Here is a 15,662-nt window from a genome sequence, read left to right as displayed (position 1 = left end):
GGTTCCTCAGAGGTAGCCTGCTAGTGACTGTTCCACCTCAACAGGCACGCATCTCATTGTCATGCAGCGCACCTTGAGACTGATACGATTTACAGAGGTTTTTACCCCCTCGCAATCCTGGTGGTCGCACTGAGATCCCTGTTCCTCTTGACACATGATGTTCCATCCCCGTGCGGCACTGTGGTAGCTTAAGTGTGGCCAGAGCTTATGGTGATGGGGGACTGGTGGCACTTAATAGCTACAGCTCAGAAAGTCTGTAGTCATCGAGCCAGTAACCAGCAAACAAATGCTGAGCACCTGAGGGAGGGGCAGGAGGTGGAGGGATGACAGGGCAGGTGTGATAGAGGATGCTTTGCTGCCTGTAGGAGTGTGATGAGATAGAGCTGCTAGGTGCAGTGTTGTTGGGGAGGGGGGGGGGGGGAAGAGGAGAGGAGAAGGGAAGAACAGTAATAGGAGCGTTACTGGGATACAAGGCATGTGTAGTGCTGGAGTGGGAGCGGGGAAGGAGTAGGTTGGTAGAGAACATGGACTAGCAATGTTTGAGGCCAGGGGAGTTACAAGAATGAAGGATATGTTGTAGGGAAAGTTTCCATCTGCACAATTATAAAAGCTGGTGTTGGTGGGAAGAATCCAGATGACACAAGCTTGAAGTAAAGCACATTGCGATGGGGCAGGAGGGGGCAAAGAAAGAGGAGAGGAGAAGGGGAGAATAGTAATAGAAGCATTACTGGAACAGAAGGCATGTGTAGTGCTGGAGTGGGAGCAGGAAAGGAGTAGGTGGGTAGAGAACTTGGACTAGCCAGCAGAGTTATGGGAATCAAGGATATGTTGTAGAGTGAGTTTCCATCTGCACAATTATAAATACTGGTGTTGGTGGGAAGAATCCCGATGACACAAGCTTGAAGTAAAGCACATTGTGTTGGGGCAGCATGTTCAGCAACTGGGTGGTGCAGCTATTTCTTGGACACAGTTTGGCCCCTGCCCTCAAACTCAGCTAGTCCCTGTCCTCTACCTGCCTATTCTCTTCCCTGCTCCCATTTCAGCACTACACACAACTTCTATCCCACAAACATTCCTATTAGTCTTCCCCCCCTCCCCCTCCCCACATCTCCTTCGGCACAGCCTCCCAACACTGCTGCACCTAGCACCCCACCCTGTCTCCTCTCAACCCTGCTCTGTTATGCCTCCCCCCTGCCTGTCCCATGGTGCTTCCTTAACCCCATAACCCACTCCAGCAAACTGCTGCTCACGTCAGATGCAGTAACACTTCGACTCCAACACCTGAGACAGTGGCTGTGTGGGTGAGTTGTGTTGTGTGAATGTGTGTTTTCTGTTTTGGATGAAAGCTTAATATTTTAGCTGCCATTTTCGCAATGCCTGTCTGTAAAGCCTTGTCTATGTGGTGAGTAACAATAGGTCCTCCCTATCTTGCTATAAATAATCCTACAGTTGTTTTTACACTATAGGTTGTTTTTATTGCTTTACCCTTTACCTTTGTAATACAAGACTGGTACGCATAAATAGCTTTTCAGTAATGGGTAATTGTGTATAAGTATAATAAAACTTCACACAAAAATTAATAAAACCAAATACAAGGACAAAAAAAGAGAGCACTTTTGGAGCAACAAGAAGTATATAATATGAGAATAAAATGCAAGAGAGGTGAAAATGATGCTATGGAAGAAAAAGGAGAAATGAAATGAAAACTGATTAACATAAATTAACAAGTACATGGTGGGAGACAAGAAATGTATTTGAGAAGCAATTATGTATACAGACACTGGAACACTGATGTTGGAAAGTGGAAACAAAATTATCCTTTGGAGCTGAAAAATAAATATCTTGGTCCTTTCCTATAAGATTGCACAGTAGACTGCCCAACATTAATTTCTTTGTTCATTCTAACACACTGGGTCATGTAAAACTCATGATGATGAAGAGCCTTCAGGGCCTTGGAATAAATTAGGTTATACATTAATAGGCAGAAGAAGCCATTTAGAAGCTGCTTCCGTAAAGCGTTTTGACATTTTATTACAACTAGTCCCAATATGTTACAGGGATTAATTCTGGATTATTTTTAGTAAGGTTTTTTACCCCCTTACTCTTCAAACCATTGTGAAATGCACAGCGGAAGACACTTTCTGTAGTACCACCCATTTGGGTTTCTTTGCATTTCATTCACATATGGGGTGTGAGAAGAGTGACTGCTTAAATGCTTCTGTGCACACTGGCATTAAAGTCCAACTAAAATTACTCGATAGCTGCCATCAGTCACTTGCTACAACAGTGTTGCCACATCACTAGCTGGCTACCGCTTGGTTACAGGTGACACAAAAACATGGTGGGTCACTTCACAAATTCTTTTAATGTGTAACACAGAACAGTGTTGTAAGTGGCTGTCGCGAGGTATGTTGGAAATGCGAGATGCTCTGTCAACTGTTGATTTTAAGTGACCAATAACTTAAACTGCAGCAGTGGCTCGTTTTGTGGCCCTGAATTTAAACTCATGTCCTCACAAACAAACCATAACCTCATGATGAGCAATATATCCGAGAACACGGTGGTCAACAACCTGTGGTAGAACTAAATCACGGTCACTTTGTTCATGGCAATTAAAGCTAACCTTTATGGGCAAACTCAAGACAGCAAAAACCAAGTTTCAGTGCTAAAAGCAAACTGCAATTTCTCGCAATCATGTGCTCCCTGAAACTTTTCTCATGCTAGCTACACAAGCTGCCATGTTACCAACCAATGAACAGTCCTTGTTGTCACTTGGTTGTAAATTATACGCGAAACAGGTTCACTCTAAATGAAAAAAGAATGACATGAAAAAAGATGTGACACAGTATTACAAAATAAAAAAAGCATTTAAATCAATTAGTTGAATAAAAAAATTATCAAACTCTTTTGGTTACATTTAGAAACAAACAAAATTTCACTGCTTCCAATGAGCTTTAAACCTTCTACATGACAGCCAATCTCTGTGATTATGATAACTGTATATGCAACACTGAATAGTGTCTTGTGCAGAAGAATCCAGTAGTGTTCAGTTAGTATTCTGTATGAAATGTGTATTTCATTATAATTGTTTGTGTGTATTGTTTTTGGTGTGGTTACCATGTGTGATAAAATACAAAATAAAAGTGCTAGACACACAATTCAGGATACAAACACAACAAGAAAGAATGCCGGATATGGAATTTGAAGTGAGCTGACCAATAGTTGTGGGAGTTCTCTGATTGGAGGAAACCAGCTCCAACACATGAAGTATCAACAACCAAGTAATTTTAATCGGACTATAGTCTAATGCCTATGGGAGCAATGCATAGGGGACAGTAGTATATTCCTGGATTCCCCATTTATTGTGATTCTTGCAACTTTGCAGGTATGCTTTTGTGCACCAGACGGCATCTGTCTTCTAGCACCAGCCAGATTGGGTTCTTCAGCAATCGCCCGACACTATCCCGTGCATCTAACAAACCTGGCACCATCTGTGCTGCTCTTCTTTATACATGTTCATTACATCCTCTTAGTTCTAGTTGGTGTGTGTCCCACATACTTGAGCAGTATTACAGATCAGTTACATGAGAGGCTTGTAAGTGATTTCCTTTGCTGACTGACTGCTGTTTTCCAGTCTCCTACAAATGAACTATAGTCTCCACTTACAGCATCTATAACTGAGCACATGGGATCACTCCATTTCTTATATCTACAAATTGTTCCACCCTAGTATGTCTACAAATTAACTTATTCCAAGAAACACTGATATTGTAGTCATAGTACTCTACGTATATGTGTACAGTGAAGTGCACAGTTATACATTTCTAAACATTTAAAGCAAGTTGCCAATCTTTGCACAACTGTGAAATCTTATCACGATCTGATGGAAAATTTGAGCAGCTTCTTTTTATATTTCTTGATTGTAGATAACTGCATAATCCACATAAAGTCTGAGGTTCCACTTAATATTATCTGCCAGGTCATTCATACACAACATGCTACGAATCACGGACCTTTCCGTGGTGGGATGGTTTTTGCGCCTCAATTATGCAGATAGCCACAATGTAGATGCGACCACAATGTAGGGATATATGCAGAGAGGCCAGACTAATCTATGGTTTCTGAACAGGCAGCAGCCTTTCTTGTAGACCAGATAATTCATAACCTTCACACACAGTATGCTCCACAATGCACTGTACAGTAGCCTGTCGAGTAGATACGAATGTTTCAATTGGGTACTGGGATTTATTCTGGTTAGTATCCATAATCCACATTCAGATTTAACTATGGATCCTCATAATCCCCCCAACCTCCTTCCTCCCTCATCTCAGCTCTTATTGGAGTAACATTTTGCAGCCTACACTGACATTCCTGAAACACATGTACAAGCCTCATAATTATGAACATGATGTAAGTGAAAAATGATAATGAAATGAAATACAAATTAGCAGAACATTTTGGAGCTTTCTTTCATTTATTTGTGAGTTAGATGAGTAATAACTGTATTTGACTATTATTTAACATTTGAAAACAGGTACGGATATGAAAATAGTATTTTTGTGAGAAGAGAACTGGTTCTCCAAGCTTAAAATGTTATACTGTACCTGAGACTTGTTGGAAATATATCAACAACAAAGGCCAAACTTGTTATGTGGCAGACTCCAACGAGGGAAACATAAATGGATATGAATGCTAAAGCTGCTCCAGATGTATATGACCAGTAAATGGCCAGTGAACAGCTAGCAGCAACAGCATATCCTGTCACTGAAAGACAATATATAAAGAGTTATACATTAATGTTAATTCAATGTACAGAACTCCACATTTTACAATACGTATAATTGTTCAATACATTTTTCTTATAATTTCAGTTACTGTAGCATACAAATATCAATTATTTACTGCAATTATAATACTATATAAAAATAGAGAGAAATAAAGTTCAGATTTTTTAAATGGTTCAAAACAAAGTTTTGCATGTCCTCATGACTGGCATATTATATTCTAGCTTTTTCAAGTTTTTTTCTTGAACTGGAAAATACATTCCCAATATTCTTTTCATTAGAGGAAAACCTATGTTACAGAGGTAAAATTAAATCTGTTCTCAGTGCAGTGAGACACAAAACATTGAAGATATTCCTTGGTGATCACCCAATAACACCATCCGACAACCATGTCTAAAAATTATAGCACATAGTTACCTGGATGAGAGTACAATAGAACTGTGCACAGTCAGTTTGTAATCTGTATGACCCAGACAGTATACCACTGACTTCACAAAATCAATTTGGGTTCTGGGCATCCATTATTAACAACGGTACAAATCCCTAGCACCGTGGTGTGCATAGAGGGTGGTCAGGATGCATCTAGAATGTAACTTGAATCAACAGTGCTAGGTTATCTTCACCAATGAGTGCAGGGTTTGTCTGATACCTGATAACTGCCAGAGAAGAGTGTGGAGGTGACTGCATACCATTTCAGACAAGCTGTCCTATAGGTTTAGCAGAGTGAAGAGTCAGTCATATTTTGGACCAGATGATGAATGTATGTCAGACAAAGTTTATCAATATTAAGGGTAATTTGAGGGCTGTGTAATATCAGGATAAGATCCTCCAGCCTGTAGTCCAGCCCTAAGTCGGCATTTTGACACTGGATTTGTATTTCAAGATCATTATATAGGAGTGTGCAGTGCCCACCTCTTGAACACTGACGTACAAGATGCAGGGCAGTATAAGCCCATTTATCAGTATGACACTGCATGCCCTCCGGCCTGGGTGTGGGCACTGATTCAGTTGGGAATGGTGTCACAAAGCTACTGCATCCTCTTTTGATGCAAGCTGGTCCACAGCTCTTGTAACTGGTCACTGAAAACATCGATACTGGCAACAGTACAGACTTGAAATCCGAGATGGTCCCACACATTTTCTATTAGGGAGAGATCTGCCATCAGAGTACTTCAACATCACACGGATGCAATACAGAGCCATGTGCCATGTGACAATGAGCATTATCCTGTTGGAAAATGGTACCACAATACTGTCATATGAGAGGAAACACGTGAGGACACAGGATGCCTGTGATCTACTGCTATGCCATCAGATCTCGTTCAATTACAACCTTCTGCAACCAGATATCATATATCATATGCATGTGGCTCCCCACAATGTGATACAAGGAGTAACATTACTCTACCTCTCGAAAAAGTTGGAAGAACGGGACATCTCCTGAAGTCACCTCCGTACCTGTTGATCATGGTAATTCAGGGTAGAGTAGAACCATGATTCATCACTGAACCTAATGCGACATCATTCATCAACAGTCAATGCTTCCCAGTCAAAATACCACTCCAAATGCAGCCGTACGTATTGCAGTGCTGATGGCGGCGTACGCACGGGATGGTATTTCCCTCGTCCCTTCTAGTCTCTGGTCTGTGGTGGGGGAGTACACAGAGTACTGGAGGGAGTCCACTACTTGTGCTCAGATGGCAGGTGCAGATGTGAAAGGGTTATGATGTCCTTGGTGCACAATAGGATCCTCCTTCATGGTGGTCAAATGTGGTCAACTGGAATCTCGGCAACAAAAATGCCTACCCCCTCATTCCCATGCAGTCCAACACTGGGTCACAGTCACATCCAAATGTCCCAGAAACCTGTCTATTGCACAATTCAACCAGCTGGCCAATTGGAGAGTCACAATGAAGCCCCATTCAAACTCTGCGAGGTGCTGGCAATGCTGTCTCACAAGAGTATGTGGCACACAATGATCACTCAACATCTAATGGAGTTCATGCCCCTTACATAGCCTAATAGGCCTTTTAACAACACTCAACTCAAACAACACTAATATACTCTAGTGGCCATTGTACCTGTAGCACAGAATTACAACTCATTTACACACTCGCCAGTGGTGCGTAAGTGTACAAACTTACTGTGACATCCGACCACGTCTTTTGAGAGATTCATATTTTTTGTCATGCAGTGTGTATGGAATGGTCTTTGGTATCAGGTTACATAAGGGCCACTGCCTGCAAATGGTATAGGCTTGAGCTGCAATGCACCAGTCATCTTGTGGAAGGCATGTAAGGTGTGTGTGTGTGTGTATGTGTGTGTGTGTGTGTGCGTGAGTGTGTGTTGCAATCCACAGACTGCAAGAACACAGTATGGAACGACCCAGCAGATTTTGTTTATACAGATAAGCACTTTTGAAAAGATTGGTTTAACTGTGGTTATCTCAGGGCAAAGTATTATATTTTTAGTTTCGTAAGGCTAATTACTTGATAGCCTACACCCTCTGGATCCAAGTTCACACCCATTTTCAGATATGCAATGAGTCTAAAACTGTTTTGAGCAGTCTGTAATTTGCCATATTGCCAATTTTAAACAAGTGTCTCACCATATAGTGGACATGCTGAGACACGGATCGGCACAACAAAAAGACTGTCACAAAGCTTTTGGCCTGTAAGGCCTTCATCAAAAATAGACAGACACACACACACACACACACACACACACACACACAGTGGCTACAATTGCCTGAGGCTGCAGTCGTGTGTGTGTGTGTGTGTGTGTGTGTGTGTGTGTGTGTGTGTATCATCTATTTTTGATGAAAGCCTTACGGGCTGAAACCTTTATTTGTGACATTCTTTTTTTGTGCCTTTCTGCGACTCAGCATCTCTGCTAAGTGATGAGTGGCAACCTCATTTTCGTAATATTGTTACATTCCATCCTGGACTTTCCATTGTTTGATTTAAATAAGCATCATTTTCTTAATAATCTCCAGACTAGGATGCCAAGGTCAATATATAAAGCTATTCACAGAGGTTTCACCCCTATCTGAAATAGATAGTGAAAGACAGGCACCTTTTGCAACAAACTCTGTATTAATGAGAAAACTGCAATTTATAAACTTAAATTTTTGACTGCCCAGAAAGCAACAAACATTTTGTAATAAAAAATTAACAATATGGAAAAACCAAATTTTACTATACACACATTAAAGGTACACTCTTAAGCTATTTTTCTACATAATCGCCATTCAAATTGAGACCCTTATACCTTCCGTACTGTCTCTGTAGAAATCTGCTGTCTGTGATAGGCTTTTGGGAACCCACTTTGCCCAAAATTTGTGGTAAACAAGCTTCTCTGTCACAATTTTATGTACCAAACTCCGTGAAATTTGGAGAAACTGTTGCAAAAGTTCTATAATCATCAAATGACAATTTTCATGAATTTTGTCATTGATGTTCATCAACAGTTTGTCTGTTACAAGTCTTGCTTATAACTGCGATATGGCCATTTTTAAAATCAATGCAACACTGCCTCACTCGGTTTTCACTCGTTATTCCTTTTCCATACACATCACAAAGATTGCAAAAAATTTCAATTGGTTTGCACTTTTTTGCTAACATAAACCAAATTACAGAATGCACCTCACAAGTGGTGGAGTTTTCTATTGCAGCACTTATTTTAATACATCACAGAAAACAAAGTAACAGAGATGCAGACCACACACTACCAATGCTGGATCCGTACTGAGTGTAGGAACATTATGACACCAAGGCGGCAGCTATAGCCCACCCACCACTGTCCTGGACCAAAATATCTGTTATTTTCTGAATAGCCCTCATACAACCGGTTTACATCCTAGTTGTGAACAGGAATATTTCAATACTTGGGTTTACAATTTTATTTGCTTTTATTGTTTATTTACTCAAGAATGAAGCATAAAATACACTACTTAAAGAGTTCAAACATAAATTTCCTTTGAAACTAATTTTATTTTGAGAGATCAAGTAGACTTACACATTATAGCTTTCTTTCCGACAAGGTTTACGAGAAAACCAGCAAAAATGTAGAACAATCCAGATATTGCAGCAATGGTCATGTTGTTCACATACACAGTGCTGTTAATCATAGCCTGTAAAATATGAGACGATTAGAGGAGTCTTTATTATTTAAAAAAAAAAGCATGAGACAGTTGTTCAAAACTCTCACTTAGGATTGTGCCTAAGCTTTACACAGATCAAGTAACACATACTGTAACTAAATAAGAACTGAATGGTGCAGGATGCAAAAATCGAACATGTTTGCATTTTATGGGACTTATACATGCTCTTAGATTCTGTAGATCTCAAAACTTTATTGGGGACATTTACTTTGAAGTTGCTGAATCAGAGACACATCCCTAGTGAGAACATTCAGTCAGTATGATGGAAAGCTGGTGTTCACTATTGCACTGATTAATAAGTTATGATTGTAGGCTTGCGAATTCCTTTCAGTAGTATGCTGGATGTGTTAAATTATAACATACTTTCATGCCTGTGGACTGCTCATAACATCATTCTGACTCCATTCATGAGTGATATGGTGGTGCACTGTATTGCTGAGTGTGTGACGAAGCAAACTGGGATCTCTTTACTTCCTCTCTTGTTTTGCCATCTGCCTCCTTACATTCATTTTTTCATTTTTGACTAATTACAATTAACATACATGAGTATAATCTGCATTTTCATAAAACATAAAGGTACGCCCTCAGTCTTAAGAAATATAGTACTAGATCTAATTTTGTGCTTAGTTTTATGTATGTACTCAATTTCCTAATTTATTTTGACTATTCCTAGTTAATATCTTTTGTTATAGGGTGAAATCAATAACTGTTTTGTAACTTAAATTCTGTTGTTGATCTGTGAACAAGTATAAATTCTGTACTAATTATAAACATTTGGATGACAACGACGATGATGATGATGTTTGTATTGTGGGTCGCTCAACTGCGCGGTCATCAATGCCTGTACCAAGTCCCAATTTTTACACAGCCCAGCTTTTTTCCCAGTCCAGTGTAGTCGCTGTTGTGAATGAAGATGATGATGAAATGATGAGGACAACACAAACATCCAGACAACACAAACATCCAGTCCCCACGCAGAGAAAAATCCTTAACCCGGCCGGTAATCCAACCCGGGACCCCGTTATGAACATTTGGAAGGACCACTGCTAGGATTCTTTAAATATTTATGTGGCTCTATTCAAAAACATGGTAGCAAAGCCAGCCCTTAATTAAATCCAAAATAATTACCAGGTTTGTCAAAAACATTGTTTGCGAAACTATATCTGTTAATTTCATTATTTAAACAAATAATTTGGCCTAACCTTTGTGGTAGAAGAAACTGTTAGAAAGAAGGCATTTTTCAATGTATACAGTTAATTGAATGAGTTATGTTTGAATTGTAATTTCTGTAAATTAAACATTGAACAATGTATAGTCTCAGTACCTATTCTTGTGAGGATATATAAAGGCCTGATTTTGGTCCCGAGACAGTCATTCCACAACTGATTTTCAGACAGGAAACCCATATTGGTTGGGTCAACAAAAATGCATCAACTTAACCATGAAATAAGTGTCACACAAATAGGCCATATGTTAAAATAATGACAGTGTCTGTTCAATAGTTCCACAAGTACTGTATTATTCTGCAAGAACTTTGTGGTTAGGTCTTTACTGCTCACAGATGCTCAACAGTAAACTACTGTAGCAGCTGTTAGAACTTCAAGTTTAACACATATATTTAGGAACAACACAACAACACATATAAGTCACAGAGTAAGTTGACATGTGTACACGTTAGCGTTCGAATAAGCACTGAGTCCCAGTCTAGCGGCCGCTGCTCAGCTGGCCGCTTAGGTGGCGCAGCTGCTGCATGGCTGGCAGACAGCGCCGCACGTAGAGGACGTGCGTAATTGCTCAGCGGCACTTTGAATGATCGGCGAGTCACAACACTTTTCCCCTCTTTGAAATTGTTGCACTGGTCTTGATGTAGGTGTCGTCGTAACTGCCGCCTGCTTCAAGTCTGCTGTGCAGCGAGCTACCTTAATTTAAGTATTAACTGTATTTTTCTTACCTGTCACTTCTTCTTCCGTGTGTATTTGCTTTTAGGAAGCTTTAATTTTCGAGTGCTCTTAATAGTGTTCCATAGATTTCGTGTTTGTTTTGAATACAGTCAGAGAGAGTCCCTTTAGTCAGCCATAGTGCCAGTAGTGTCAGTGTCGTCGTAACTGCCGCCTGCTTCACGTCTGCTGTGCAGCGAGCTACCTTAATTTAAGTATTAACTGTATTTTTCTTACTTGTCACTTCTTCTTCCGTGTGTATTTGCTTTTAGGAAGCTTTAATTTTCGAGTGCTCTTATTAGTGTTCCATAGATTTCGTGTTTGTTTTGAATACAGTCAGAGAGAGTCCCTTTAGTCAGCCATAGTGCCAGTAGTGTCAGTGTCGTCGTAACTGCCGCCTGCTTCACGTCTGCTGTGCAGCGAGCTACCTTAATTTAAGTATTAACTGTATTTTTCTTACTTGTCACTTCTTCTTCCGTGTGTATTTGCTTTTAGGAAGCTTTATTTTTCGAGTGCTCTTAAGTGTTCCATAGATTTCGTGTTTGTTTTGAATACAGTAAGAGAGAGTCCCTGTAGTTAACCATAGTGCCGGTAGTGCTAGAGTTTGTTTTCAATACAGTCCAGAGACAGGTAGTGCTATTTTCATTGTTTTCTACAAGAAGGGGCTAGCAACCACAGTTTAGTGAATAAGCAGCCGCCTTTAGTGAATTAGCAGTCTAGTTAAAGGTTGATTAACTCCCTTCAGTAAATTGTTTCCTTAGGATGGATAGGATGTGTGACTGCTGTGTACGGACGCAGGAGGAGGTGGCCACTGTTCGCGAACAGCTGAGCGTGTTGATGGCCGCAGTCAGCCGTCTTCAGGCTGCTGCCTCGGAGTGTAGCGGCAGTGGGGAGTCTGGTGCGTCGCAAGGTACACCCCAGGTCTTACATGCTTCACCCACTGTCCCTGCTGTCGAGACATCTTCGCGGGTACCGGGCGCGGTTGGGCCACCCTCTCCCCAAGGGGAGTGGCGGGTTCAGCGGCGTTCGCGGCGCACGAGGCGGAAGGTCAATGTGAAGGCTGGCCGTGTGGCATCGCCCGCTCTGCCTGTGAGGGGACATGTGGCTGCTCCTTCAGCAAGGTCCGAGCAGGCACACGGGGGGAGGGGTTTATTAGTTATTGGGAGCTCCAACGTTAGGCGGGTGATGGAGCCCCTTAGGGAAATAGCGAGAAGGTCGGGGAAGAAGGCCAGTGTTCACTCTGTCTGCTTGCCGGGGGGTCTCATCCGAGATGTGGAGGAGGCCCTACCAGCGGCGATAGAGAGCACTGGGTGCACCCGACTGCAAATTGTTGCTCATGTCGGCACCAATGACTCCTGCCGTCTGGGTTCAGAGGTCATCCTCAGTTCGTACAGGCGGTTGGCGGAATTGGTGAAGGCGGAAAGCCTCGCTCGCGGGGTGGAATCAGAGCTAACTATTTGTAGTATCGTTCCCAGAACCGATCGCGGTCCTCTGGTTTGGAGCCGAGTGGAAGGCTTAAACCAGAGGCTCAGACGATTCTGCGGAGATCTGGGGTGCAAATTTCTCGACCTCCGCTATCGGGTGGAGAAATGTAGGGTCCCCCTGAATAGGTCAGGCGTGCACTACACGCCGGAAGCGGCTACAAGGGTAGCGGAGTACGTGTGGAGTGCACATGGGGGTTTTTTAGGTTAGAGAATCCCCTCCCTAGGCCCGACAAGACGCCTCCTGAGACGCGGCAAGATAGGAGTAGGCAAAATGCAACAGGGAATAACAATATTAATGTGCTAATAGTAAACTGCAGGAGCGTCTATAGAAAGGTCCCAGAACTGCTCTCATTAATAAACGATCACAACGCCCATATAGTACTAGGGACAGAAAGTTGGCTGAAACCAGACGTAAACAGTAACGAAATCCTAAACTCAGATTGGAATGTATACCGCAGAGACAGGCTGAACAGTGAAGGGGGAGGCGTGTTTATAGCGGTAAGAAGTGCAATAGTATCGAAGGAAATTGACGGAGATCCGAAATGTGAAATGATTTGGGTGAAGGTCGCGGTTAAAGCAGGCTCAGACATGGTAATTGGATGTCTCTATAGGCCCCCTGGCTCAGCAGCTGTTGTGGCTGAGCACCTGAAGGATAATTTGGAAAATATTTCGAGTAGATTTCCCCACCATGTTATAGTTCTGGGTGGAGATTTTAATTTGCCGGATATAGACTGGGAGACTCAGACGTTCATAACGGGTGGCAGGGACAAAGAATCCAGTGAAATTTTTTTAAGTGCTTTATCGGAAAACTACCTTGAGCAGTTAAACAGAGAACCGACTCGTGGCGATAACATATTAGACCTTCTGGTGACAAACAGACCCGAACTATTTGAAAAAGTTAACGCAGAACAGGGAATCAGTGATCATAAAGCGGTTACGGCATCGATGATTTCAGCCGTAAATAGGAATATTAAAAAGGGTAGGAAGATTTTTCTGTTTAGAAAAAGTGACAAAAAGCAGATTTCAGAGTACCTGTTGGCTCAACACAAAAGTTTTGTCTCAAGTACTGATAGTGTTGAGGATCAGTGGACAAAGTTCAAAACCATCGTACAATATGCGTTAGATGAGTATGTGCCAAGCAAGATCGTAAGAGATGGAAAAGAGCCACCGTGGTTCAACAACCGAGTTAGAAAACTGCTGCGGAAGCAAAGGGAACTCCACAGCAAACATAAACATAGCCAAAGCCTTGCAGACAAACAAAAATTACGCGAAGCGAAATGTAGTGTGAAGAGAGCTATGCGAGAGGCGTTCAATGAATTCGAAAGTAAAGTTCTATGTACTGACTTGGCAGAAAATCCTAAGAAATTTTGGTCTTATGTCAAAGCGGTAGGCGGATCAAAACAAAATGTCCAGACACTCTGTGACCAAAATGGTACTGAAACAGAGGATGACAGACTAAAGGCCGAGATACTAAATGTCTTTTTCCAAAGTTGTTTCACAGAGGAAGATTGCACTGTAGTTCCTTCTCTAGATTGTCGCACAGATGACAAAATGGTAGATATCGAAATAGACGACAGAGGGATAGAGAAGCAATTAAAATCGCTCAAAAGAGGAAAGGCCTCTGGACCTGATGGGATACCAGTTCAATTTTACACAGAGTACGCGAAGGAACTTGCCCCCCTTCTTGCAGCGGTGTACCGTAGGTCTCTAGAAGAGCGTAGCATTCCAAAGGATTGGAAAAGGGCACAGGTCATCCCCATTTTCAAGAAGGGACGTCGAACAGATGTGCAGAACTATAGACCTATATCTCTAACGTCGATCAGTTGTAGAATTTTGGAACACGTATTGTGTTCGAGTATAATGACTTTTCTGGAGACTAGAAATCTACTCTGTAGGAATCAGCATGGGTTTCAAAAAAGACGGTCATGTGAAACCCAGCTCGCGCTATTCGTCCACGAGACTCAGAGGGCCATAGACACGGGTTCACAGGTAGATGCCGTGATTCTTGACTTTCGCAAGGCGTTCGATACAGTTCCCCACAGTCGTTTATTGAACAAAGTAAGAGCATATGGACTATCAGACCAATTGTGTGATTGGATTGAGGAGTTCCTAGATAACAGGACGCAGCATGTTATTCTCAATGGAGAGAAGTCTTCCGAAGTAAGAGTAATTTCAGGTGTGCCGCAGGGGAGTGTCATAGGACCGTTGCTGTTCACAATATACATAAATGACCTGGTGGATGACATCGGAAGTTCACTGAGGCTTTTTGCAGATGATGCTGTGGTGTATTGAGAGGTTGTAACAATGGAAAAGTGTACTGAAATGCAGGAGGATCTGCAGCGAATTGACGCATGGTGCAGGGAATGGCAACTGAATCTCAATGTAGACAAGTGTAATGTGCTGCGGATACACAGAAAGATAGATCCTTTATCATTTAGCTACAAAATAGCAGGTCAGCAACTGGAAGCAGTTAATACCATAAATTATCTGGGAGTACGCATTAGGAGTGATTTAAAATGGAATGATCATATAATGTTGATTGTCGGTAAAGCAGATGCCAGACTGAGATTCATTGGAAGAATCCTAAGGAAATGAAATCCGAAAACAAAGGAAGTAGGTTACAGTACGCTTGTTCGCCCACTGCTTGAATACTGCTCAGCAGTGTGGGATCCGTACCAGATAGGGTTGATACAAGACATAGAGAAGATCCAACGGAGAGCAGCGCGCTTCATTACAGGATCATTTAGTAATCGCGAAAGCGTTACGGAGATGATAGATAAACTCCAGTGGAAGACTCTGCAGGAGAGACGCTCAGTAGCTCGGTACGGGCTTTTGTCAAAGTTTCGAGAACATACCTTCACCGAAGAGTCAAGCAGTATATTGCTCCCTCCTACGTATATCTCGCGAAGAGACCATGAGGATAAAATCAGAGAGATTAGAGCCCACACAGAGGCATACCGACAATCCTTCTTTCCACGAACAATACGAGACTGGAATAGAAGGGAGAACCGATAGAGGTACTGAAGGTACCCTCCGCCACACACCGTCAGGTGGCTTGCGGAGTATGGATGTAGATGTAGATGTAGAGATGGCTAACGTCCATAGGCATTGTTTGACTCGCCTTAAAGTCTCGAGGAGGAGGCTTCCCATACGGACGGAAGTGTCCCCGATGATAACGGGTCGAGATGACAGGAGACGTAGGGGTCGAATCTGCTGGGGCCCCATGCACTACTGGGGCCCCATGCCCGTTGCGGCTAGTCCAGTTGATATGACAGGAGACATGGGCGATGTGTCG

At 42.2% G+C, this 15,662-nt stretch overlaps 1 protein-coding gene across 2 annotated transcripts in view; it reads right to left on the bottom strand.

Annotated features, from left to right (window-relative positions):
- Positions 1–15,662, bottom strand: part of LOC126190907 (synaptic vesicle glycoprotein 2C-like) — a 477,766-nt gene that overhangs the window by 20,459 nt on the left and 441,645 nt on the right. For both annotated transcript variants that reach the window (XM_049931535.1, XM_049931536.1), the window contains exons 9-10: positions 8,802–8,916; positions 4,605–4,764 (exon numbers count right to left, since the gene is read on the bottom strand). In XM_049931535.1, coding sequence (XP_049787492.1) covers positions 4,605–4,764; positions 8,802–8,916 — 275 coding nt within the window. The remainder of the gene's footprint in view (positions 1–4,604; positions 4,765–8,801; positions 8,917–15,662) is intronic.

The sequence above is a fragment of the Schistocerca cancellata genome, chromosome 6 (assembly GCF_023864275.1).
Source record: "Schistocerca cancellata isolate TAMUIC-IGC-003103 chromosome 6, iqSchCanc2.1, whole genome shotgun sequence".
In the NCBI taxonomy this organism is placed as follows: domain Eukaryota; kingdom Metazoa; phylum Arthropoda; class Insecta; order Orthoptera; family Acrididae; genus Schistocerca; species Schistocerca cancellata.
This window is presented reverse-complemented; position numbering and strand designations above follow the sequence as displayed.